This window comes from Columba livia, chromosome 5 (genome assembly GCF_036013475.1).
Source record: "Columba livia isolate bColLiv1 breed racing homer chromosome 5, bColLiv1.pat.W.v2, whole genome shotgun sequence".
NCBI lineage: Eukaryota > Metazoa > Chordata > Aves > Columbiformes > Columbidae > Columba > Columba livia.
In genome coordinates, this window is record NC_088606.1 from 11232590 (window position 1) to 11258692 (window position 26103).

General features: G+C 42.5%; 1 protein-coding gene across 6 annotated transcripts; it reads right to left on the bottom strand.

Moving 5' to 3' along the window:
• Positions 1 to 385: 385 nt before the first annotated feature.
• TRMT61A (tRNA methyltransferase 61A) lies at positions 386 to 25346 on the bottom strand. 6 transcript variants are annotated; one of them, XM_021292398.2, is made up of 5 exons: positions 24814 to 25345; positions 23274 to 23412; positions 21212 to 21576; positions 10982 to 11248; positions 386 to 1764 (listed from the first exon to the last, which is right to left on the bottom strand). In XM_021292398.2, exons 3-5 carry the CDS (start codon positions 21540 to 21542, stop codon positions 1436 to 1438), a joined length of 927 nt encoding a protein of 308 aa, XP_021148073.2. In that variant the 5' UTR covers positions 21543 to 21576; positions 23274 to 23412; positions 24814 to 25345; the 3' UTR covers positions 386 to 1435. The 6 variants fall into 6 exon arrangements, with proteins under 6 accessions (XP_021148073.2, XP_064919454.1, XP_021148074.2 ...); XM_065063382.1 differs by lacking the exon at positions 24814 to 25345 and adding an exon at positions 24296 to 24409; XM_021292399.2 differs by lacking the exon at positions 23274 to 23412 and having other exon boundaries at positions 24814 to 25346.
• Positions 25347 to 26103: the final 757 nt, after the last annotated feature.

Consider the following 26103-nt stretch of genomic DNA (forward strand, 5'->3'; position numbering starts at 1 on the left):
GAACTTTCACATATTTTCTGGTTAAGCGCTACAGTTGTAGGCCAACTTACATAACTGATTTAGTTCAACAGAATTGCTTTCTGCCTTTAAGCTGCTCAACAGTTTATCTTTGCTGTCGTGATCGGTTGAGCTTTCTTTAAACCGTTATGGATTAGCGTTCTGCTATAGCACGTTAGAAGCTTAACTTTGTTTATTTTTGTCAAGAATGGGGGAGGGATATCAGGTTCAAATGTTCAGGCAGCAGTTTATGAATGGTTATTTTTCTGACACAGCAATCAATATATTCAGGTACTGAACGCAAGGCACAGTTAAACATTTCCAGTGACAACAGCAGGGGCTGGAACAAAAATATTTGTGATTTCGTTAGAAAGAAAGAAGGAAACTATAAATTTGCATAATTATTTTAATCTGTAAATACAAAATTTAATCCAGCATTGAAATAGTTAATCACACTCACCAGCTTGGTATGGAAGACCAAAGAGTAAATGGTCTGAAAACTTAATTAATAAAGCCGGTTGAGAATTTTACTAAGTTTGCATTGTTGTTGCAATCTGAAGACCGAAATCCTGCCGAAAGCAATCTTTCCCTCATTCGACTGCAGGAAGATAATACACCATAACGCACATAAAATGCCAAACAAACGGAACCTCGGCCACACCGCTTACAAACAGGTGTCCAGATAATATTAACCAGCTGTTCAGTGCATTTCACAGTGGATTCACCAACTAGGAAAGTGGATGATCTATTAGAAGACTATAGAATGAATCCAGGTCCAAATTTTTACGATAAATTGACGGCCAGAATGTACTGTTTTAAAGCAAATCCAACAATTAGCACACTTCTTTGACCTCTGTGTAATCTCAATGATTTGCAGATGCCAGCCTGGAATGGAGTAAGAGGTTGTGTTCCTGAGTCCTGCCAACAACTCTCTGTGCAGCTGAGCAGCGCTCCAAGGAAACACGAATTCTGTTGTGCTGGCAACCCTTTGACCTCACAACTTTCATATCTAAAAGGAAGCAAGGAGGCACTTTCACATTCCTAAGAGCAACACAGACACTAGAGAAGTTTAAAAAAAGTGTCTAGTGGTGCTAGGAAAATAAAATAAAATCATAAACCTGGGAAAGTAATTGAGAAAAGATCCAGCTTATTTGCAATTAGCATGCTGTTTGTTTTGCTTTCTTAACAGGAGATTGGCCGTTCGCTATTAATTTATCTTCTTTCTGACAGTGAGTGGAGCACCATTCCAGAGTTTCAACATTCCCTCGATGCTGCTCTGGCTCATGCCTGTGTACTATTTAAACAAAGCATATTCCAACCAAATCTGACTATATATGGAATTCCCTGACAAGTAAAAATTTGGATCCCCTACAAAAAAGAACCATGAAAACATACACAAACACACAAACCGCTCCGAGCTGCACAAACCCAACACGGACTAAAAGAGGCTCTTGGTGGCGAAGGTCAGGTAGCCGGTGTGACCCACCATGTCCCGCAGCGGCACGCCGCTTTTGAACTGCACCGTCCCTGCCTGCGCATCAGCGCACGGGCTGCCTGGGTTTGATGCGCTGCTGCTGTCAAAGCCAGCGCTGGAATTATCCTCAGCTGCTTTTCCAAGGTCAGGGATTTGCAAGCTAATTGTCCTTACGTTGTACACTCGGAGAAGAATTTCCAAGGTGTTAATCTCTGTAAAACCATATTCTTCCATCGCTAGGCAGGTTCGCTGGACTTGTTCGATGCAGGGGGAGAAAGAGCAGATGCGGCCACCTGCAAAATGAGACAGATAGTAGAAATGAGAGCAAAAACCAAAATGAAACCCTTTTTATCTCTTATTTTCAAATTCTCCCAGACACCCATAGTATTACTATTATACAGACAAAGTGAAAACATTCTTCAAGAAAATTCCCATAAGGTTAACTATGCAGGTTTAAAGCATCAGCACAAAATCAAGCATGGATGACTCTAAAAGATGTTTCAGACCCTTTGAAAATTGCAACAGCAAATTCATTCATTTTCCAAACCCAGTGTTGCCCACCACACTTGTTCATGATAAAACCATTAAAGTTGATCCTTTTACAGCAGTGACTCTTCTGGAATCACTATCCACTTACTCTAGACTGAGACACCGAGCTGAAGTTGGCACGTACACAAAGCCAGAAGTCATTCTCCACACACTGTACAGAGTTGCCTTCATTAGAACACAAGCGTGCGTGCATACACACTCCGACAAAAGCGGCTGTGTTTATTTGAGAACGATGGTATGCGTGTACACAATAAAGTAATCTCTCCAAGCCATAGAAGGAGTGCTGTTAAGGCTTTTCCCTTTTAGTCAAGCTGACTAGCGTGTCTCCCGAACATTAAAGTTTACCGGGTGTGACATTGGGCAGGTTTACAGCAAATGCTTCGAAATGCTACGATAGGACTTTTAAGCGATAAACTAACACCTGTCTCCTTGTCTGTGCACAGTTTGGATTTTTGATTCTAAATGCAGAGTATTAATAGGCCTCCTACAAATTTCTGCATGCTGCAATGTCACCTTAACAGCTGAGAATAGAATGATTCAGATTTACTCTGAAAAGCCACAGCCAAATCAGATCAAAGAATTACAAAGACACTGTCTGCCATAAAGCCAGGGCATGTGCTTTCACCCGGGACACAGTGTCCTGCAAGGCAACTGCCCTTCCTGAAAAGCTTTTGTGCTGGGGAAGGAACACCGGGCAATGCAGCTTCAGCTATTGTTTTACTTATTACAATGAGATGAAAATGCTCGCTGACCTGATTTGCATTCCTTCCCAGCCCTCTCCCAGGCTCATCCAGCCAAGCCTTCCAACACCAGTTGTCTAAGTACTGTCTTTAACAGAACCCGTGCAAGCGAGAGCAAAGCGTCCCGCTAAAAATAGAGGGTATGCTGGGACTACGTGAAGCCTGCTTTATCTCAAGCTCCCCTCTTTTTTTCCTTTTTCGTTTCTAAAGTCACATCTCTAAAAAAAGAAAGCATCAGGTCTGAAAGCGTCACTGTAGCACTCTAGTTACTGTGCAGCAACGATGTGCTGGGTACCAACTGGGGAAGAACACTTTCCATGAATATTAATCCACCATACACTAAGTATGATTTAATTTTAGGCCTGAAATGAAGTCTCCACAGCCAGGGCTTCTTATCATGCATCTTCACAACAAAGTACCCTGGAGAAGTAATTCCCTGGAGTGACAATTAAAAAATAAATCTAATAATCAACTGCAAAATTAATGCTGGTACGTGTCACTATGAACCAACTCTGCTGATGCTGGTTTAATTGCACACCCAGTCCACTGGCTCCCACGAAATAGGATTTATATGTGGATCGGCATGGCCAGATCTACCAAAACGTCTCTGAATTGGACAGCTAATCTTTCCTGGCCAAAGCAGTACACACTTCTACCATGTTTGCAGATGTAAAAGAGAAAAGCTCAGGAAGAATTTCTGTTACATAATTAGAAAGCTACTATCATGCACATCATATGTTATAAAGAAAGATGTTCTATTCTTATTGTGTAGGGAACTGAACAAATGTCTAACTTAGCTAAATGTCAGTTCACAATAACTCTTTGTCTGCAAAGCAAGAATGTGCAGAGAGACCAGAGACTTACTACTATTCCATTCAGGCTTTTTGTTTTTTGTTGGTGGTTTACATTGCAATAAAGAAGATAAATATATTTACATTTATAGTAAGTTTGTTCTTATTTATTCTGACTACCAGGATTTCAAGACATGTTTAGGCTTTCGAATTCACATGTTCTAGATTTACAGTTAAAGACTAAGAAGCCTGCACACAGCTGTTGCCGTACAAGCTGCAGAGCCGCCCACAGTTCCTGTCAAGCCTCCAGTTAAAGGCAGAGCACCCTTCATTTTGCCTGGGGATGGTCAGCTGAGCACAGCATGTCAACACCAAACTTGGTGCCGATTTATCAGACCGCCCCCTCGCAAAGCGGGCTGCTCGGGGAAGCATGGTTACAGAAGATGGGTCTTTCAAGCCGCCTGGTAGGGAAGAGAAGAAAGCTCTTGTTTGTAATAGCTAATATCCAGAGAGAATGCACAAAAAATAATGTTACTTTACTTACTGCACTGCTGGGAGCTTCTCAAGGTATGAAGAGTGAGAAAACAGCATAATGGCTGGTATTCCATATGACTGAGAGCGTCCAGTGGGTTTTAGTAGTTCTGCCAATTTCATTTTTTCCTTTTCATACCTATTGTTCTGGTTATTACTCTACATCCCTCTCAAATAAATATACCTACAAATAGCTCAGCAGCAAAACCATCAAGCACTTGTCTTTATGGATCCTAACGAGTAAGAGGGTTCTCTTCTGCTTTTTCCTGCACACACTGGCAGGCAGGCTGGATCCGACCTACAGGCTGGACTTGTTTGATTAAGCAGGTATTAAGAGAAGACTGGAAAGCTACAATTAGCAGAAGATGGCAGGCGAAAATGAAATTGGAGTTCCAGGCTGCAAGAGGCTGTCAACAATAGAAAGATTTGAGAAGCTTCCATTGCCATGGTGTGTTCAGACCAGCAAAAAAAGTGGACTCTGAGCAGCAGAAAACCAGCGCTCAGGACACGCTCATCTGCACTAGGACCAGAGATGCTGCCATCTTCATCAGACCAGAAGCTTCTGAATTCTCTACACTGTGGGCTGCCCTCTGTACCCTCGCCAGATTACTGACTAGGTGACGCCCTTTCTGCCACAGTCACCAAAGAGATATAAATCTAGATTTCAGCATTTACAATTCTCAGATTCTCTAAGAGCTCTCTTGTCCTTTAGACATCAAGAGGCATTTAGGGCTTGAAGGACTTTAATATGCATTGCTTTGCCTTGCCATGCCAAGGATTCCTTAGTGAATGAAGAAAAGACGTGTAGTGCCCCCCTCTCTGCTCGCTGGGGCTCACTGCTTTGCTGTGGATCACAGAAGAGTAGACTAGAGCAGAGAGCAGTGAAAACAACCAAACGGAAACTTCTGAGTACAAACGGAGTTTGTGTTCTTTCAGAGCTCCCTTTTTAGGAATGCTACCGTTCCCAAATTTGGTTAATGAGATCTGTGTGTCATCATAAATTGATACAGCAATTATCTGAGATTAATCCTGTTCACATTGGGAAGCTGTGTGAGCTTTTTGATCTGAAGAGCTGTCTAAAAATGTGTTTATTCATGTATAATGCATCTGACAAGTGCTACAGTTGAGGAGAAGAGAATAATGAGACTGTATGAAAGACTTAATATTTTTTCTATCTTCAGTGTTACAGAGAGTTAGTTTGAAACATTTAATGGAGAGGTTAAATCTCCTGAACCCGTAGGCTGGAACAAGCCCACACAGTCCTGGCAGTCATTGTAACCAGCAACAAGGTCGAGAGGATATGAATACTGAAGTACAATTCAGACCAGAACGATTAGAGAGTTTAAGGGAAGGGGGAAATAAAAGGAGGTTTGCATCCACGTAGCACTGTACTTTTTAACAGACAGTATCAAATTAATAATCAAGGGACACATCCTTGCATATTTACAAAAGGTTTGTGCCTTGAAAGCTGTTCCTCCTTCAAGAGCAGTTCCTGGTATGTCCCTGTGCAACTCCAACAAACAATTCTGTGTCTGAGGAAGCACTAACGCCTCTAACAGTTCCAGTTAGCTTTGGGTTTCCAGTATGGAAAATCTGGCAGCACTACCCAATTCACAAGAACTCCAGTGCATGCTTACGATACAGAAAATGTGTCCAAGTTACATGCTCTCACTTCTGTAGGTTATAGTATGTGTCACAAGTGCTCCGACAGGTTTTTCATCATCCCAATATTATTTAGAAGGTGCAAAAAGAACATATGTAGTGCAGCACCATTAACTTCCAGGGAAAAGGGCCTGTAATTTTAGAAACGATTCTGTCATGTAAAGAATACAACACAGCATTTTTATCTCTGGTAAAAGAACACAGCTCTGGGTTTGGGACTTCAGTGCATTGTCATAACTGGAAGATTACATTACAAAAACCTCAAGGAAGAAAAAACATCACACAGGCATTATTATTATGTTGGGGCGAGGCAGGAGAGTCACCGAGCAGCATCAGCGTGGCATTTACTCTGTGCTAGTAGGACACTAAAAATATTGCCTCTGTAAAAGGGGACAGAACGTCCTTTAAGTGAGTGTGCTCGTGGGCGATTTGATGTAGCTTCCCTGACAAGTGAAATTAGAGGATTCAGCTGTTGGAAGAAATTAAAGGATGTTTCTTGATTCAGAAAAGAAAATTTTCTCCAAATCATTTGCCAGCTCATTAATAGGAGCATGATGTGATTTCCTGCAAGTGTGACTTAACCTCTACATTTGTAGGTGCATCCTTCAGAAGGAATTTATTCCTGCTCACTGTGACGGCCTGGCAAAAGCATGCAACAAGGAAGTTGGCTCCAAAATTGAGGAAGAAAACTTAGCAACTTCTTTAAGGATCCTTTCATCCCAAACCACTTCCTACAAACTGTGCAAAGGCCAACAGCTTTAGCTGGCATTCCACACCATGGATTATGATGCAGGACTCCTGCTTGATGCCTGACACACGAATCACTTTTACTTCAGCCCAGGCCCATCATGTGCATCTGACGACCAGCCCTTGACAGATCAGAGCCAGGTTAATGCCCTCTGACCAGGCACAACTGGGGCTGGTGCCAACAGCCAGTGCTTGGGAACCAGGTGAAGCTGCTTTGTGGGTCAGCACCCAGTTCTAGATCCTAGTGGGGCAGTTCTGCACTACACCAGATAGCCCCTCAGTGTTGAGAGGCTATGCTTCAATTTAAAGTTAGTTTGTGGATCTTTAACCTCACCTTGGGTTAACTCTTCTTTGAATCAAAGCAAGTGCCATACGCAAAGGCTGGTGCTGACATTTTAGCAAGCGCTTATCATTTCATCCATTTATTACAGACCAGTCTCCTGGGGAGATGAGAAGCGTTGATACCAACTAGAGTACCGGCTGCATGGGTAGAGGACACACCATGCCAGACTGGCAGGCTCCGCTTCCTGCCCCGACATACTCCTTGTGTGTTCCTGAGGTAGCCCGAGCCCAAACATCACCCTTGATGTCACTGCCCTCTTCTCAGTGTGATTCAGCCTGGGGTACTCCCTACCCAGACACCACAGGGGTGAGACTTGTTGCCAGGGATCTCAGGAGCTCCTCAAAGCCACACCTGGGTGTTAAGAACGAGACCACAAATAACATCTGGGGCTCAAGAACAACAGCCAGTGAGACCTTCTGTGTGGACATGGTATTCCCTGAAAGCTCAGGGAGAAGGGAGGCAAGCCCAAATTAAAGTTGACAGTAGCTAAACCAGGCAATGCCCTACCTGTACCACAGGCTACTAGGAGGATGAGATATTATTTATTTTTCTTATACAGCATCAGTAACAATCAAACCTGGCAGGTTAGGACAACAATCAATCAATGGCTATGCTAAGGGGAAAAAAATGCAAACAAGACGTAGTTTAAGTACACTGTGTACAACCAAAACAAAAATAAAACTTTGCAAATTAAAACCAGCTACTACTACAGAGTACTGCTGAAGGGCTTCTGTGATGGGAGGAAACGCAGAGGCTCAAATGAGCAGATGTTCAGAAGGAACTTTCCCTGCAGAGTTTTGTGGGGAAACCTGAGAGCACCTTGTTCCCTGGTTCAGGTGATATCTCAAGGATCACAACTCTACAAACTCATAATTTAAGGGCTTTATGATGCTCAAGATGGAGTGGCAAGTCCGAATTTAAGAGTAAAATATTTAAAAGAAAGAAAGGAAATAAAAGAGTGGTGTTTTTAAAATAATTTTGTGACTCAGACTGTTAATTCAAACACCACCAACAACTGACTTGTAATATAAGAGGCCAATCCAACCTCATACAACTGTAGTTTTCCATCTCTATCTGAAAATGTAAAATCTGTATGAAAATGATTGTACAAATGGGCTTCTGCCTCATGTTTCATAGACTTGTAAGAAACAGAAAATATTTATGAGAGTAGAGTAGGTGGGTGCAGAATTATATTCAAAGCTCTACAGTATTCAGCTGTGAGACGCCTGGGAGTCAAAAGTTTCAGGACATTTAAGAACTGTAGAATAATGAAGATACTTTTATTACATTCCAGTTTTTTCCTTTTCTTCATTTAAAAAAAAATATAGCCTGAAGGGGTTAACAGCAACTTTGCAAAAACCGCCAAGGTCAGACATTGGGAACAGCAGCTATGACTCCAGAAGAGCATTAATCAGCAGATGCTGCAACAGAACAACAGTGCAGGTCTGGAAATGAAATAAAGTTCTGCAGTGCAGCAGTACCCGAGGGATATTCCAAGCAGCATTTCTGCTGGACTGGTGAAATCAGCGCAGAAGGATGAAGCAGAGATGCAGCTTGAACATCAGCGGAGCACATCACCAGAAAACAAGAAAACCTTCTAGTCACAAACCTACTGTGCCATTTTATGTCTTTTAGCTCTTCAGAGGTTGGCAGTGCTTTAAATGGGAGTCCAAGCTACTGGAAGTGGTGTATTTCCATAAACACTGCAGGGCATAATGTGAGTGATATATGTACTCGGTGAAGAGGATCGTTAACACTCGGACTACTAGGAGCTGCAACTATTCAGGATTTTGAACTTAAGTAGGACAGAAAACACTGATTCGATAAGGTTCTGTTAAGGTTAAGAACTCTCTCTCATATACTGTCTCAGCTGAACACTCCACAATGAATATTGTGGTTTTAAAGAGGAGGCTTAGCTGATGCTGTATATCAAACTCGCTTAGTTCTGATGTCATTCAAAGTACCTTTAAACTCTAGGGAATAAATTACCACTATCTGGCAGTACAGCTGTGATATTTACACAGCACATCACAATAAAACGCGCTGTGTGAATGGTTCAAATGTGACCCTGTCCAGATGTGAGAGAGAGGGCGTGGAGGGAAAAGAGTGGAACAACTCGTTTTCTCCAATGGTGCTTTATCACTATACTAACCCTTGGAATGGTGGTGAACAACAGCAGTATGTGCACAGGTTGTTCTTACTGCAGAAGAGTTTTAACTATTTGAAAACATAACAAAGGAGCACTATAAAATTATCTGCCTGTGGTAAGGAAAGGAAGCAGTTATAGACACCCTTCTATTATATTTTTAGATTTTACAGCAATAAACAAACAAACAAACACAACAAAACTACCCACATGATTTGCAATAAAAGAGAAATGTATGTAAGTTTGTACCTATAACTACTGCAATCAATTGTATTTTATATGAAAAAGAAAAACAGCTTTTGTTATATGCAAAATAGCAAAATAAATACAATGCCCCCAGGCCAGTCAGGTAGTATGAAACCCAAAATACGAGCCTTAGATCAATATCAGATCTCTTGACACTGGTGGCTGCTTGCAGCAAAAGCTGCAGCAAGGATCAGCAACTTCGCCTTCTGACAGGTACATAAAGTGCATGATGCCACTTCAGACACAAAAATGTGCGATTTTAAAGTATTATTTCTATTGCCTAAGCAGATGTAACCTTGTAGCATAACACAGAAAAGCACAGCCAGATGGTATGGCCAGTTTGGGACTATAATATCTTTTATAGGATTTCAAACGCTGGAGTGAGACAAGGATTCAAAACTTGGAACCGTTCAAGCAGCTCTGCTTAGTATTCTAAACATGCACCACTTAAATAATTCAAATTGGACTGCGCAATGCAGCGCCTTCTAAGCTGGGAAGTCAGCTGAGTGTTGTGCTCACTAGATTAGATAATCTGAGCATGGGAAGGGCATTGTACAGTGCAGTGAAAATTACTTTTTTTTTCCCAGGACACACTGTAAAGCAGCTACAAAACTGAACTGCAACCCTTGCAGGTATAGAGTGCTAATAAGTCTCTCTTTATTCACTTTTTAAAGAAAGCACATGTTACATTGATATCAGAGAGCTTTCTAGAAAATTTTCGGTAGTAGCTGAGGTAGCCTCAACAGCTGGGTCAGTCCTGACTAAGCAAGTTAATGCATGTTCAGTCACCTTTAAGAACAAGCTTAAATCCTGTGGTTTCAAGAAGACCTAACAATTCACTTAAAGTCAGGCCTGTGATCACATATTTTAACAAAGAACTGGGCCTTAGCACATACTCAGGTTTTACTAAACGCATGTGCAAGCATAGGCACTGTTCAGCACTCCATACTCTCCAGATTAGAAAAGTCACTTCTATTGGTGGAAGTGATCTGGCACAACTTAGTTCAGATCCACGCTAGCACAGTTACACTAGTGTAACATCAATTAGGGGTAAACTTATTCCAGGATAAAAGAATTATTTATTCACTGAAGCTTATTTTTCAATAGGGAAAAGCTTCATAATCAACTGACAGAATCCATCCAATACCTCAACAGCAGTTCCCCCTTGCTGTCCCAATCTCAGAATAACAGGCATAAGCTAAAACAGCCTTTATGTTCCATTCCCTCTGCAATCAACAACTAACTTCCCACTAGCTCCAACAGCAGAGATTTAAAGCAGAAAATGGCAAGCATATTTAAGTACAGCCACATTTTCTTTAACGTTACCAATGGGGTGTTCTGTTAAATAGGTCCAAATCTGCAACAATTGATGTGAATGCATCTGAACACCTTTATAAAAATACCTTTCCATTGAATTACCAAAGACATTTGCTTTCAGCATTTATTGTTACCGCTGTTTCCCACACACCTCAGGTCTATCAAAATGCACTCGACAAAGGTTCAAAAGGTTTTTTATCAACTGCTCATGCTAATTGTAGCAGCTAGCACAGGCCTGAAAGAAAGAGTTGATCCTCTTTCAAATCTTCCACTGTAAATTGAAGACATCTTTTGAAGGTTTTCAGCCTTAGAAATGCATAGAGACTTTGACATTTGAGAACAGCAGTCACACAATGGAGCAGACCTAGCGTATGGCTCAAAGGCAGACATGTGTGCATGCACAGCACGTCCTGAAGAAAAATAAATGAGTGCAGTTACCTTCAGCTTTTAACGCTGATTTTGCATGTCCTATGGCTTCCCATGGAGATGGAATATCTAGGAACACAGCATCCGCAATGTTTGAGACGCCAAACCCGTTTTTGCAGACATCCTGGTTGGTCACGGTGACCAGATGCTCCACCCCATGCTCCCGAAATTCCTCCCTGGCTTTCTCGGCTCTCTGTTGGTGGAACTCCACCGTGTACAGGTGCCCTGTGGGAGCCACTGTCCTGATGAGAGCGTGGGAGAGCGATCCACTGCCCGTACCTAGAAAAGACAAACAACTCATGAAATGCCTTTTCACAGTGCTAAGCATTAGAATAAAGGTCTTCTCCATTAGTCCTCCTGCTTGAACACCTACTCAAAACTCAAATGAACAGAAACTCTTGGTTAAACTTCCTTCCTTCACAAGGAGAGAGGGACTACACGACCTAGGACACAGTCTTCAGGGTCCTCAAAGCATTTATTAAAAATCTGGCAAACTCAGAACCTGTCCTCTCTCCCTGGAGTAGAAAAACAATGCCAAAGGTCAGCTATGGCTCCAACAAGTGCCACAAGAGAACAGGAGGAAGTAAATGCGACATGAAAAATTCAGTACAATTAACCAGACAGTTTTTTTCAAAGTGCCAGACTCTTCTAGGGTGAAAAGAGATTCAGGCAAACTTTGATGTATTTTCAAAACCTTATGCTTCAATTAAACCAAAGAAGAGATGTTGACAAGGGTCGGTGCTTGAGAATCCTACTGATATCCGTGCAAACCAATGGCTTCAGGATATGGAGCCTGTTTTGCCCCAGGCCTCTTAAGAGACACTGGCCATCCTCAATTCCCACTGAAATTATCCAAAACTGAGGCCTCTTAGCTCCTTGCAGTCACAAGGACCAAACAACCTGCTTTCACAGGCAACTGACATACATAGACACCTGTATAATCTTAACAAAGTTTAATGAGATCCATCACATACCTGAAATCATATGTAAGTACACTATCATGTACAACCAGGGACTATTAAGACACAGATTTTTTTCTTTGTTTTACTTGGATAATTTAGAAAACTTATTTTAAATGATCCATTGGTATATTAAATAGATGAGTGACTAATAACCAGTGCTTTCACTGAAGAAAACACCCATATACCAATCGACGTTGCAAATTACTCACTCAAGTGGCATTTAACAGAATAACCCCTCAAACTCAAAACCCCACAGCAACTCCAAATTAACTGTGGTTATTGATTTATAATTCTGTACTTGGAACACGTTTCTCCTGTAAAAAGAATATCTATTTCTAGCTATCTTCAGTGACTGTTCAGGCTAAATTTCAGCCTGAAGCAAGTTCTTTCAACTAACGTACATCCTAAACACCTTATAAAGGACAGAACCTGAAGTACAGCAGCAGTGGAGAAAGCTCAGAAATTAGTAGAAAGGAAATTAATTAGAGGACACAGGGGCTGGTACAGCTGCTTAATTGGAGCCATACTTTCTGTAACCGTACAGGAAGTCAGAGTTTCCTGAGGGATCCAAGGTTCTTGCCCTCTTGTCACATAAGGGGAGAAACATTGTCCTGGCACCGTATTTAATCTGACAGCTCTGAAAGGGGAGACATCCAGACTGTAAACAGAGCTCAGGGCCTGTGTTTGCCACTGGATCAACCAACTGCCCTGTGCAATCAGCACCGCTCGTCCGCTTCCCTCTGAGAGGGCTCTGACCCCACCGGGGGACTCACACCCTCCCCCAGCTTTAATGGGGCACATCAGACCAGGAGGGAGGACCAGCAGATTTTAGCACTTGACTCCAGAGAGATCCAATGGAGAAGAGAAACTGTGGTGCACACATTTCAAGTGCAAATCCATACATCCATGCCAGTATTAAAATAAAGCAAACAAAATGCAAAAAACACATGTACACATGAAAAACTGGTCATGGCACCTGTAGGCTCTAAATGTTAACATAATTTTTTGCCTCCTTAGTAAGAGTAATGGTAGCACAGTAGCCACGTGGTTGTAAAAACTCCATTATATATGCGCATAGCAAAGAAACAGCATTTCATTGTGGTGTTTGGTTTTGTTGTTTTTGTGTTTAGTTTTTATTTGCTTGTTTTTTAATGACAAGAGCAGTGAACTATTGTTCACAGGACGGTAAAACGATTGAAATTCTGCCTTTCCATTTCATGCCAGAAGGTCAGATTGCACAACTGAGAACTTCTGCAAACTGACGTGAAATTTAATTATTTTGCCTCTCAGATGGGTATTGCTGCACACTTTCTGCATCCTCCTCTGCTAATCTAATGGAGTGAACAGGCCTGTCAGCACAGCTGGGCTGTAAGCAGGAGAGAGAGTCAGCTTGTGCGTGTATCTAGTTTCCTTGTTCATATTCTTCTACATTTTTAATCACTTTCCTTTTATAGCCACTCTTAAAAACACCACAGAAGATGCTGTTTGTCTCCTCCCTAGGAAAACCCCTTAAGATTTTTTGGCTTATTTTCTGGTACTCTTTTTTTATTCACAAACACTCCAAGCCCAACCCTGAACCAAAACCAGGATGTTGGAAGTCACCACTTTGCAGGCGTATTACTGACCAAGCTTTTATCAAACACGGTTGCCAGGAATTATTTATTGTTGACTAGCTACCGTAAACATGAGAATAATACAGATGTATCACATTTTAACATATCAAATTCCATCACACTAACATCATTAATGAGAGTATTTCTGAAGATGCTGCCTGCCTTCTCCGTGGCAACGCTCTCAAAATTGCAGGAAACAAAGAACAAGATGATTACGAATCGCAGCGTTGTAAAATCGACAGATTCGGAACCCAGTCCTGTGAAATGATGAAGACCCTCAAGTCTCATGTGCCTGATAATTCAGCACGCTTGATGTGATTCATTAAGAATTTGAGGGTCTGGCAATTCAGCACGAGTCCGTACTGAACACAATCCCTAAAGTCTCACCAGTACTGTTGACAGAAGGCAGATGTTAAACCCTGTGCTTCTCTGATGTTGCAGAAAGGGAAATGAATATTTATATTCACCTTCTACTCTGCAAATCCGCAACATTCAACATTCGAATCCTCCCGCCACCTTCTCAATTCCTTTTCCCTTTCTCTTTGTCCTTATTTCAAAATCACTACTGAAAAAAGCAGTATTCGGCAAAATATGACTCAAAGAGTCTTAGGCACCAATTTGGAGTAGGTTCTAGTCAGGTTCAGGTTTCCTTGGGAAATGAAAGGTATCCTTAGCATGATACAGAAACAGTCAGGAAAGCAGCAAAACGCAAAGAGTCCTACTGAAGACATGAACCAGAATGGTACCAAACCTGGAATATCATAGCTGAATTACTTGTATATAAATGAACCATAAAAATAAATGCTCAAACATCAATATTTTGTACTAGAAGAGGCAAGTTAAGAACTGGATGGACTTCAACAGATTTTAATTCTCATACAGGTGCAGTGAAATGCTTGTATTCCTGATTTCACCCAGAAAGCAGAAGGCAAGACAAATTTTAGAACAGTTTACAATTTTTCCACCAGGATGCTTGCCTTTCTGACAGCTTCCACTATAAACAGCCTTAGAAACTGTTTGCTCTCTACCACAGGACGATGCCCTTTTAACTACAGCGTTATTAATCATAAATGGACTCTATAGAAGAGAGGTAAAACAATGATAATTCAAACCGTACTGAAGACATTCTTAGCACCACAGCTGCTGTTTAAGAGCTCACCTAGGTGAGCACTTAGGTCATTGCTAATACCTTTGGAAAATATGATCCTCTTTTACCTTGACTGTTCTGTGACCTATAACATCTCAGTCAAACAGCAGACATCTGCATTGCAGGCATTCAGTCACAAACCACAGGGTACCCAATATGCCATACTCAAAGCCCAAAATCTGAGGAGAAGGCACCACGTAGGGGATCAACCTGTAAACTAGGAAAGTGGTTCATCTCAGTCCAAAGGCATTAATTAAGATCCTGTGTTAAAACCACGAGTTAGGTGGATAATGGCTCTGCAGACTGATGTAGTGTCCTTACCTTCTTCTCGGGCTCAAGCACACCCCATTCTTTTTCTCTGATACATCTAAGCTCAGGAGAGTGTTTCCTCCCTTTCTCAAGACAGGGAAAACACTGCAGTTTTAGAAGGACTTCAGTCCTAACAAGTGGACACCAAGATGAGCATCTACTAGCTCAGCATCTACTGATACTTCCTTCTGATTTGTAGACAAGAAAGTATTGATCAGATGAACTCCCTGATCATCGCCCTGACCTCAAACAGATCTGTTCTTCTCACTCTCTGCTTATTCAAGTGGCAGGTTTTCCACAGAGAAGCCTCCACACACCTCAGCCATCTCGAGACAATGTCCACCTGAAGATCATTTTTCAAAGCTGCAGTGGACAACATCCGAGCTGATAAAAAATAACATGTGTTATTTCAACACAGTATAGATACACATCAGAACACTGTCAAGAGAAACACGAGTGTTACCACAGCATCTAGCACAGCACTTGACTGATAACTGAATAAAAGAGTACATTTTTACACTGTCTACATGTTTACATGTTACATGTTTAGTCTGGTTTTCTTATTGCAAAGGATATTTGCCTAACCTCCTGGAATCCCAGCCATGCTGTAAACATAAGTGACCTAATTCTGTGTTCCACTACATGTCCTCATTGCAGGCTATAGCTTGGTTTGCTTTCCCTAAAAAATTCTCACAATGGGTGCTTTTTTTTAAGAAAAGGATCTACAAATTGAGATTTAGGACCTGTAGATGTTTACAGAAGTGCATAGGCAAAAGCATTTTGGAATAAAGCTGAAGAAAGTCTTAAGTCCATATATAGGTTCATACTGCGTGAAAAGAGGAAAGATGAAAAGTATGCAGAGTATCGAGTAATACTGGGTCAATACAATATCTAGGAACATTTTAATAGTACTGAATTTTCTGCTGCAAAATTTGGCTACCTAAGTTATTCTAAAATGAGTAAATACAACAAAACAATGACAGTGTTGCTGTATTTGTCTCCTAGCTACGCCACTGAGACCTAGCAAATAATAAGACAGGTCATGAGTCAGCCATGAGAACGGAAAGAGCCTCAAAACCAAAGGAAAATTAATCTTCAGACAGAGCTAACAGCTCCACAACTGATATCTGTCAGGAAACACTGAACAGAGAAAGGCTGCTCACTGTACATGACAAGTTTATGTAACAGGAGAATCATTAATAATTTTTGGGAAATATATGAAGAGATAGTAAGCATTTGATGGAAACTAACACAAGTATCTTACTGTGAAGATAGTCAGGGGCACAAATCATGGTGGCAGAGGTAAGACACAGCAAGAGCAGGGACAGAGAGAGAGAGGAGAGCAGGAGAAAGAGCTTCAAGGAGATGAGCTGGCAGATGAGAAGAGGAAGCAGCAAATCAAGAAGATCACTTTACAGAGGATTTGCTCTTTCTCCTGCCTGTTCACAGTATCACAGTATCACAGTATGTTTGGGATTGGAAGGGACCTCAAAAGATCATCTAGTCCAATCCCCCTGCTGGAGCAGGAACGCCTGGGTGAGGTCGCACAGGAACATGTCCAGGCGGGTTGTGGACACCACACTGAAAACAGGCATTTTAGGCAGTGGGCTGGAGGTCAGAGAGGGCCACTGCTCACTGACAAGACTGAGCAGTTGGGGAAGGTTAGTAGGGAAGTTTTCAAGGCTGGCGCTGCCTACAAAAGGAACGGGAATGTAAAGACTGAAAAGAATTTTTCCTTAGAGATTGGAGTTGGAGTTCTGTAGGGAGGCATCTTCTGCAAATGGACATAATATTGTTAAGTTCAGAGCTGCACGAGAACTGCGCGTGGTGGTCAAGTGAAGCGATAAGATGAAAGTGAGCCCAGAAAGTCTGGAAACAAGCGCTTGAGGGTATGAACAGCATTCCTCACCAGCCACAGGTCAGACACAAGTCTGAATACACTGGAGTGATGCCTCATGTGGCTACAGTTTTGGTTCAGGCCTTTAGTATGTCAAGAGAATACTATGCTCTCTGATGTTTGTACTGATGAGGCCTTTCTTATACTTCAAAAGGTGTTATACAAGGATCAGGTTTTCAAATTCTTCTCTTGCTCTAACCTGAATACCTGCTAAGAGGTAGATAAGGGAGACATTATAAAACATAACTAGTATAAGCACGTCTCAAAATCAAATTAACACTTAGAAACTTTGGTCTGTACTTTACACTACAGTGTGAACAGTTTACGTATACTTATGCCACAACAATTGTAAAGACATGAGCAATATTTGTCAAAAAGTTTATAAGCACTTCAGAGGAGTCATAAGCAAACAGCTGACTTGCTGGGACTCCACAATAAACCATTAATCATTTATTGAGTATCCATTAATCATTAGGTCCTCATTAATTTTTATGAGAGTACTCTTAACAAAATCTATATCCAGGCTGTGAGTCTGAAAATTTCATAACTGTTTTTGAGACGCTCCAGTGTAAGGCTGGCCAGCAGCTCCCATTACTCCTCCACAGAGAAACCGTGAGAACCCAGAATACTCTTCTCAGTCTTCAGAAATCCAGTCTGTGGGCTAAGAAACCCACTGCTGTGTGGCAACGCACAGGGTTTAGCAATTTTTAATTTGGGATTTAGCTGAAGGGAAATGAAAAATCCCATTAGCATTTTTGCTCATGTGAGTCTGATTTTGCTGAATGCTGAAGGATCACTGGCATGGCAGTTAGAATACTTTAGACTAAATTACATTTTGTCTAAATACAATGCTCCATCGAAGCCAAAATATTTCTGAGATTTATCAGATTAAATGAGGTTTCACAGTGCTGTACTGCATTCCGTGAGTAATTCAGAAGGTTAGGACTGACATTTATTCCGGTCTCACCAGGGAGAGAGGACAGTAAAAACCCTAGACACGTGGGAACAGGAAAAGTTAATAAAAATGGTATCACACACTTTTGTTTGGAAAAAAATATCAGAAAGGTTTCATACTGGTTCCAATGTAGCATAAAAATAAACGAAAAAAACCTCAAAATCTGCTGTCAAATGGAGTTATTATACCACAGGCATCTGTAATCACCAGATTGGAAATAGCCTTGCCTGGGAAGCTGACATCAAGGTTAGTTTTGGAGAGTGTGGCAACACAAAAAAGATTCAGCTTATTCCTTTAGCTAGACAGTGGCTGTACAATGAACACAAATGGGATCAGAGTTACCTGACCAGAATTAAAGTTTCACACTAGCAGGCCACCCACAGCAGGTATTTCAGCACCCATCTCAAGTATCCTTTAATTCTGGAAAGACTGGGCTGTTAAAGACTCTATCACGAGTGGGGAGCTCCTTGCACCAGGGACCAACACTTTCAAGAGATCTTGGCTCTGGCAATGGTGCCATGAGTTTTAAAATCTCAACGTAACTTTATAAATTAGAAATTAACAGAAGACAGAAAAAAGGATCATATTCTTACACCTCCATCATGAAACGCCAGGCAGATGCGAGTTCCCTTATAGCCTTAATAGAGTATGCTTGGATCATTTTAATTATGCATGGACTGCTGACAAGCTTGCTCTTGATGTATTTATTAAAGGTGATTACAAATACTAAAAACTGTATTGATATGTTTATATCATTTACGACAAATCATGACTAATCAATTTAAACTGCATAATTCAAGTGACATAAAATTTAGCCTTCTGGTTATTCTACTGAATTTTTCTAATCAGACACCAAAGATCATTCACACTCATATTCACAGCGCTACAACACGACACAGGGGGTATTTCATCTTACTTTATTGATCATCTCTTCATAGATTTGCGGAGACTAATCTACAATTCTGCCTGCTTACACTGGCTACACAGAGTGCACTCTTCCATGGTCTAATTCGTAACACAAGAGGAAAGGAGCTCTGGCCTGTTTACAGTGCCTGCTTTGCCGGCCCACACAGCAACTATGTACATCAGTTCAATTCAAATACTAAAAAACACAGACCTCCATGCTAATTAAAGCCCAAAATACATCTAAAACCAGCACCAGCAGGAAGCAGACTCAAATGTCATTACTAGACCAGATTTCCTGTCTTGTTTCTATTAATCGCCATTGGGATGGTTCTGTCTAGGCCACACAAGGTTAATCTAGAACTAATGATTTTGGATCACTGGATGCTGTCTAATTTAGGATGGCATCAAAGTAGGTTACATCATCACACTGGAGGCTCCAGTTGTCAATACCTGTAAAATTTTTAATTCAAATCACCACTTCTGCCCAGTTGCAAGCAAATTTGCAGTTAAGATCTCTGGCTTCAAGGTTAACTAAATGAACTTCATGCAACTAAATGAACTTTCTTTTTTCATGAACAGTGCATCTTTCAGGCAATACAAGCAAAACTATAGTAGCAAAACTGCTTGCTTTTCCTGGAAAGCTGAAGTTATAATTCTTTGACAGCATAGGCATTAAAATAAACCTGACGACGGTTTCCCTTTAGCAAAAAGGATTGTTTGTGGCTATGACTTTTGACTCATAACATTTTTGGGAATCTGCATAGGTTACCTCATCAAGTGTTTCCATTTCTTAGCTGTTTAGATAAATGAGCTTTTAAATATTTTCACTCTCTCTAGGTACCTTTGACATTACTGAAAACATTTTATGTGCAGCTCTGTACTTCAACATTCACCTTTTACAAGTGAGGCAGGGCATGGAGCCATTCAAATCTCTCCCAGCCTGAATAATTTGCTGTGTTTATTTTTCCCATCCTGTCTAAACATGGCAGGGAGGAGAAGAAGTGAAGAGCTGCCCAATGAACAATACTGCTACTTCCCATGACAACCTTAAAAATCCCTGATCATCCTGCAAACCAAATTATAAACTCATAGGACCCAACCATTTTAGCAGTACCAGGTGTTGCTGCATAAGAGTTTGCCTGTTTCAAGTTCTGCTATACAGCAATCAGCTTCATACACCACCTGTTTCTTAACAGGTGCAATTCGATGCAGAGATAAGTAGTGTTGGAAAGAGGTCGTTATGCTTTAAAAGCTGTCAAAATTATGCTTGGGTGGGAACAGGAAATGCTAAATGCACAGCACAATCCCCTCATGCTGATCCTTTGCCATTATCTGTGCTTGCGAGGAAAATGTATGAAATTGCTTAGTAAAAACACTCAAAGGAAACAGCCAGAAAAAACAATCTCTCTAGTTTTCCAAACTACAGAAATATACTCAAATCAAGCAAGCCTCATACTGCTGACAGTAATAAAGCCAGGTAGGTATTATTAGAGAATCACAGAATCATTTCAGTTGAAGAGACCCCCAGGATCATTGAGTCCAACCATAACCTAACCTTACTCTGACACTAAACCATGTCCCTAAGAACCTCATCTAAATGCCTTTTAAACCCCTCCAGGGATGGTGACTCCACCACTTCCCTGGGCAGCCTGTTCCAATGCCTGACAACCCTTTCCAGGAAGAATATTTTCCTAATATCCAATCTGAACCTCTCCTGGCGCAACTTGAGGCCATTTCCTCTTGTCCTAGTTAATATAAACTGTATTTAACCAGGAAAATATGTATTAATATAAAAATTCACTCTTTACCTGCAAATTAAGTAAAATCACAGAAGCTGTAATAAATTAAACCAAGTTTAGAAACAAAACACAGCCCTGTGATGAACACATAATCCATTGTATTATAAAGCTACAGTGATTTTGCATGCAGTTGCAGTGCTACAAGTGGATCACACTTTGGAAGAGAAAAACAAAAGACATGGACTTACATGGTCTCACATTATATAAATACTACTAATTCATTTCCCTTATTAGTTCAACACCCTACCGTCAGTCTCTTTCACTGGCTTATCTCAAGTACGTTCCCTGAAACTGCAAACTCAAAGCCTGAATTTTGATTCAAATCATGTATTTAAACCATTTCTGAACTATTTGACAACAGTTTCAGAAAAGGGAAAGAAAAATGTTTACATATTTATTCTAAGATGAATTAATCAAAGACATACTCAAAGGTGTACCCATACATGAGGCCAGCATACTGAGGTAACATTACTTGTTGAAAAAACAGAAGCTGTTACACATGCATACGAAATACAATTACCAATGTGTAGACTGGGAAAATTGTATCACAACGAAAAAAAAAAGACTTTTTTCAAAATGTAAATATAATCCTGTTTTTTCATGAAAGTGTTGGTGTTAGTTCTTAATAAAGGATTTTGACATATTAATTATTACCTGATTCACATACTATGGAGCCTGGCTTCAGTTCTAACATCATGGTGATCAGAGAGATGTCAGTGGAATACAGAATCTGCGTCCTGTGCGGAAGATTCATGGTCCACAGTTCTGGAGTTGGATGAAGAATAAACACCCACCCTCCTTTACTGCAGGTCACTTTGGAGCCATACTTCTTGCCTATGAGGTCCGTGGAATGCCTGATGACCCCGTACTTAGTCTGAGTGACGGTGCCATGCTGGACTTTCACAGGAAACATGGATTCATGGCCCAAGAATACAATAGCTGTGTCACCATCCTTTATTGTGTCTCCATACTCAACAAAACTCATTGTGACGGTCTTGTAGCTGGCTGATGGTCGTCACCTAGAAGAGAATAAACATGTCAGGAGGTTTTTGCAGGATCACGATGGAGCTGAAACTACAGACATAAACCCATGTAATTTTATTTTTCCCCAATACAGAACCACACTGTGCAAATGAGATGTTAGCAAGGGAACTCCATGAAGTTCAGGGATCTCCTCCATGCTGCACTCTTGATGCAATTAAAATCAACGGAAAGATCCCACAAATTTGAATATAAGCAGTATTTTCCCTATTTTATGGTACGTTTTAAAGACAATTTGGGAAATCCATTATAATCTACTCAGCCTGTTCCACAATACTACTGAGAAACTGGCAAGGTATTTCAGCAGTCTTCAATTCCAGTTCAGAAGCTCTCAGAGTATGTTGTTAAGCAGTAACTTTTATTTCCATCTGCTGGTTTATCCCTTGGTGATTTACAACATAAGACAACTGTTATTGCCTGGATATCAGTCACTAGTTATTAGGACCACTAACAAAAGTTTACTTGAAAGTTTTCCAAATTAAGGTTTAGAGATAGTGTAAATGTACTATCTGCATTAATTTATGCATAAATGTGACTAACTACAAGGAAAAAAAAAATATTGTGGCCTTAATTTGTCATTGGGGGTGCAAAGCAATTGTCGGGAAGTGATCTGTGCTACAACTAAAACTAAACAACCATTTGCAAGTTAATGCAAACAACTGTATCATTTTAGTCCCACGGTCTCAGAGCTGTTTAGAGAATTATAACTAAACTTTTCCTTTGACAAGACAATCTAGTAAGCAGAATGCAGCTTACAATGAAACTTGGCATCACCTTTCAGATAAGGCAGGTAACTACCTGTGCTGCAGGTTGATCAGTTTGTGAAAGGAATTGTTTAATGAAGTAATGGTGATCCCAAAGTTAGAAATCAAAGCCTATGACAGAAGGTTTTGGAAGTAGAATTCTTGGTATGTCTTTGATGAGTGAACCAAAAGCAGCATTACTTTTATTTTCGGAATAATGATTTGATTCCAGCACTTTTGTATTGAATGTGTAACATCTTGGACCTACTTTGTTTTCATAAAAAACTTTCAGTTCTTGAATTCCAGTCTGGTTTTGTTGACCAAAACTCATTGTAGTTCAAGTTGCTGTTAAGCAGCCAGATTTATTACTTTTCCACTGCAGTCACTGAGACTGATAAACAGATGTGCTTGTGGCCGAAACTTCCAAAGCTTACGACATGCTTATTGCATAAGGTGTTCAGATGCCAAGGCAGAATAGGCCTGTCTGGACATATGGTGAAATAGTAAGAAGAGCATCCCATGAATTAAGAAATGTATACATACTGGGCTTCGTGAGATAGTACAAATACTTAACTGTGGTTTATGGCTTGCACCTTCTGATTATATAGTTAGAACAGTACCATTTGAGAGGAGCTTGACACTGATTCATTTCTTCCACAGTATTTAGACCAGGGGTGTCAAACTCATTTTCACCAGCGGCCACATCAATGTAATTTTAAAATTACATTCAGCCCTTCGAAGGCAACCACGAGGCTGACTTGGCCTCCTGGTGAAAATGAGTTTGACACCCCGGATTTAGACTGTAGTTACACCCATGTGCAAAAGCACCATTTCTGCAGCATGTCTGCAGGGACATGGAGAGAATTATTGTCCCTTTCATTACACAAACTAGCTTCCAGTTTCTTTGCCTTCCTTTGAGCTGCTATACTTACCACAGCTAATTGTCGTAATGGTGTACGCTGACATCCCAAGTGACAAATCTCTTAGGCTCAAATCTCACCTGGCACATTATATTCATACAGTTGGGGTAAATTTGGGGTCTGCAAGTTTTGGTAGTTTCTCTGTCTCCCCCTGTGGCAAGGAACACAGCGATCTACATTCATTTTTGATCATTTTTCCATTCCCTACCAATGCAGGGCCTCACGCACTGTTGCTGCCTCTTTCTCCTTTTCACTTTGGGTAGCATGCACGTCTGGCTCCAGTATTACTTTTGCCACAGAGTGCTGTGGAGTGGCAGCGCAAGGGAAGGCAGTGCTTTTTGAAAGGGGTTATGATTTTTCTGTGGTCTTGCCTCAACTTTACCTTTCCCATGACAGCGGCGACCTAAACTCAGTCACCCAGACGATGCCTCGCAAATTCAACCACTAAAATGATCGTGTTCCCTTCAACCAAAACCCAGACACACCTCTCCCGCTCCTCACCGGCTTCCACACAGACCCGACAGGCTGCCCCTTCCCGGCCGCTCGGCACGGCAGCAGGAACCCCGAGCAGGAGATGGGCACAGATAACAACGAAAGCCGGTGGACCCACTCCCGGGCCACCCGTTCCAGGAGGGCCGTCCCGGTCCGCGGGCTCTCCCGCCCGCCCCGAGGGCCGTTTCTCCCCCCACCCCCAGCCGCAGCCGCAGCCCCGCTCCCGGGCCTGAGGGCAGTGTCGCGGTTCCCGGGACACCATGAGCCCGCCGCAGCGGCGCCGCGGGCTGATGGCTGCTCCGGGGCCGTGTCCAGAGTGGATTGATTTAATTGGGTATTTGCTAGGGGGGGGGTTAAAAGCACAGTCGGGACAGGGGAGAGCCCGCCGGCGGGGTCACAGGAGGGATGAGCCCGCAAGAGCAGCGTTAGCCCGTGATGGGCCCGCACAGAGTGGGAGCGCCCTCGCCCCAGGGCCCCCGCCGCTCCTCGGGGCCTCGCGTCCCCCCGGCAGCCATCAGCTGTCCCGTCCGCAGAGCCGTTACCTCCCGGGGCTGAGCCCCGCCAGCAGGCCCGGCCCGGCTCTCCTCACACGCGGTGCCCGCCCAGCCCCTCCTTCCGCCCCGGTCGCAGGCTGCTGACGCTCCCGCCTCCCCGCCGCCTCCACCCCCGCCAGCCCTGCCTGGAGTCCGGGAGCCGCCGCCCGTGCCCGGCCCGGAAAACGCCGGCTCCCGCCGCCCGGCCCCTCAGCCCCGCCGCCTGATCAGGGCTCCCGTCCCTTCAGCCTCCCGCCCCGCGCTGCCCGAACAACACTCGCGCCCTCCCGGCGCTCGTTGCTGGGTCTCCGAGGGGACGGTCACCGGTCGCTCTCAGCAGCGCTCCCGGCAGCCCGAGCCGGCCGCGATGGTCCCGCTTCGGCAAGCGCCGGCGGTGCCACCCGGCGATGGGGCTGTGAGGGGCTAGAGTGGCAGCCGCCCTCTCCGTGAAACTTGAGGGGTCCCAGTGAGTGGTGGGTCGCTATGGAGAGCTATGATGGGAACTGGTGGGCTTAGTGGGGACTCACGTCCATGTCCCTTCCAGCCTGGGGTTGGGTGTCTTGATGATTGCTCCGCGCGGGGCTGAAGCCCCTTCCCCAGGGCATGGCTCCGCCTTTGCTGTCGGCCGACCTGCACCCCACCTCCTGTGCCTGGGCAGGCGGCTTCCAGAAACTTCTGCTTCCCCTTCCCCCAGTACCAGGGCAGCCCATTCCAGGGAAAGGCACCTCAAGGTCGACTGAGATTTTCATAAGGCTTTGGTATGGCTGTAGGAGAAACCACAATGTGGGCTGAGAAGCAGCAGAATCGTTATCTAAACCCCAAATAGCGTAGTACAGACTCCTACTTGTGTCTCGTGTTTAGGACTGAAGCGATGTGGAGAGCCCTGCGTACCCCTGTGGTACGGGGGATGGAGGACCAAAGGAGGAGAGCATCGCCTCATCTGCTTCCATCGAGCCCACGCCACCTGTTATGGGAGAGGAGCGGGCACGGGAGAAAGCGTGTGAGTCACCCTGGATGTGCAGGTAGTGTTCTCGGCTACATCAGATAACACTCTGTATGGTGCTGTGTTCACCAGGAACCTGTAATGCACGACAGTGGAGAAAAAGTCGTCCTTCCACAATCAAGAACACAATAATGGGGAGCCATTTATATGTGACTGTGGCGTTTTTTTTGAACGCAATTCCATCAAGTATAAGCAAATTTTTGCCCATTACCTTCAGTGAGAACGTATTTTTTGTTATGCTGTTGACCTACCCATATAATAATTGCAGTAGTCTTTGTTATTTAGTTATGAAACTCTCCTCCATCTAATCTAAACATAATGTATGCAGTTTCAGAGGTTTCTTAAATGGCGAACTCCTACTCAGCTGTTTTTCTGACTGGCAATCATGGCTCTACTGTGCCTTTATATTTGCAGCTATCTTATTTCTTTTTTTTTTTCTGTCACTCTTGGTGTCATTGGTTATATTTGTAATTGGTTATGTTCTTATGTGCTTTGTTTCCCATGATGAACTGCTGTTCAAATCACTGTGGGCCTGACTGTGCAAGATCAAGACACTCAGCAACTCCTGGTTTCCACAAGCACTCAGCTCACTGGAAACGATCAGTAATATTCAAAAGACTGCCTAAACAGTGTGAAAAAATACACCAAGGATAATAACTAGGCAATTATATTTTAAGCAATAAATGTAAATGGGAAGGGAAGTTTCATTTGGGAAGTTAAGCAGATGCAGCTATAACCAGTTCCATTAATCTACTGATATATGGGCATTATGTTTCATTTTCAAGTGTTGTTTAGTTGTCAGTTAGGAATTAGA

Excerpts from the sequence above, each read along its gene's own strand:
- TRMT61A (XM_021292399.2), bottom strand. The coding sequence starts at position 21,542 with ATGAGTTTTGTTGAGTATGGAGACACAATAAAGGATGGTGACACAGCT. Across the intron at positions 11,249-21,211 it reads CTCCATAGTATGTGAATCAG|GTACGGGCAGTGGATCGCTC; the intron begins GTAATAATTAAT and ends TGTCTTTTCTAG. Across the intron at positions 1,765-10,981 it reads ATCAGCGTTAAAAGCTGAAG|GTGGCCGCATCTGCTCTTTC; the intron begins GTAACTGCACTC and ends CTCATTTTGCAG.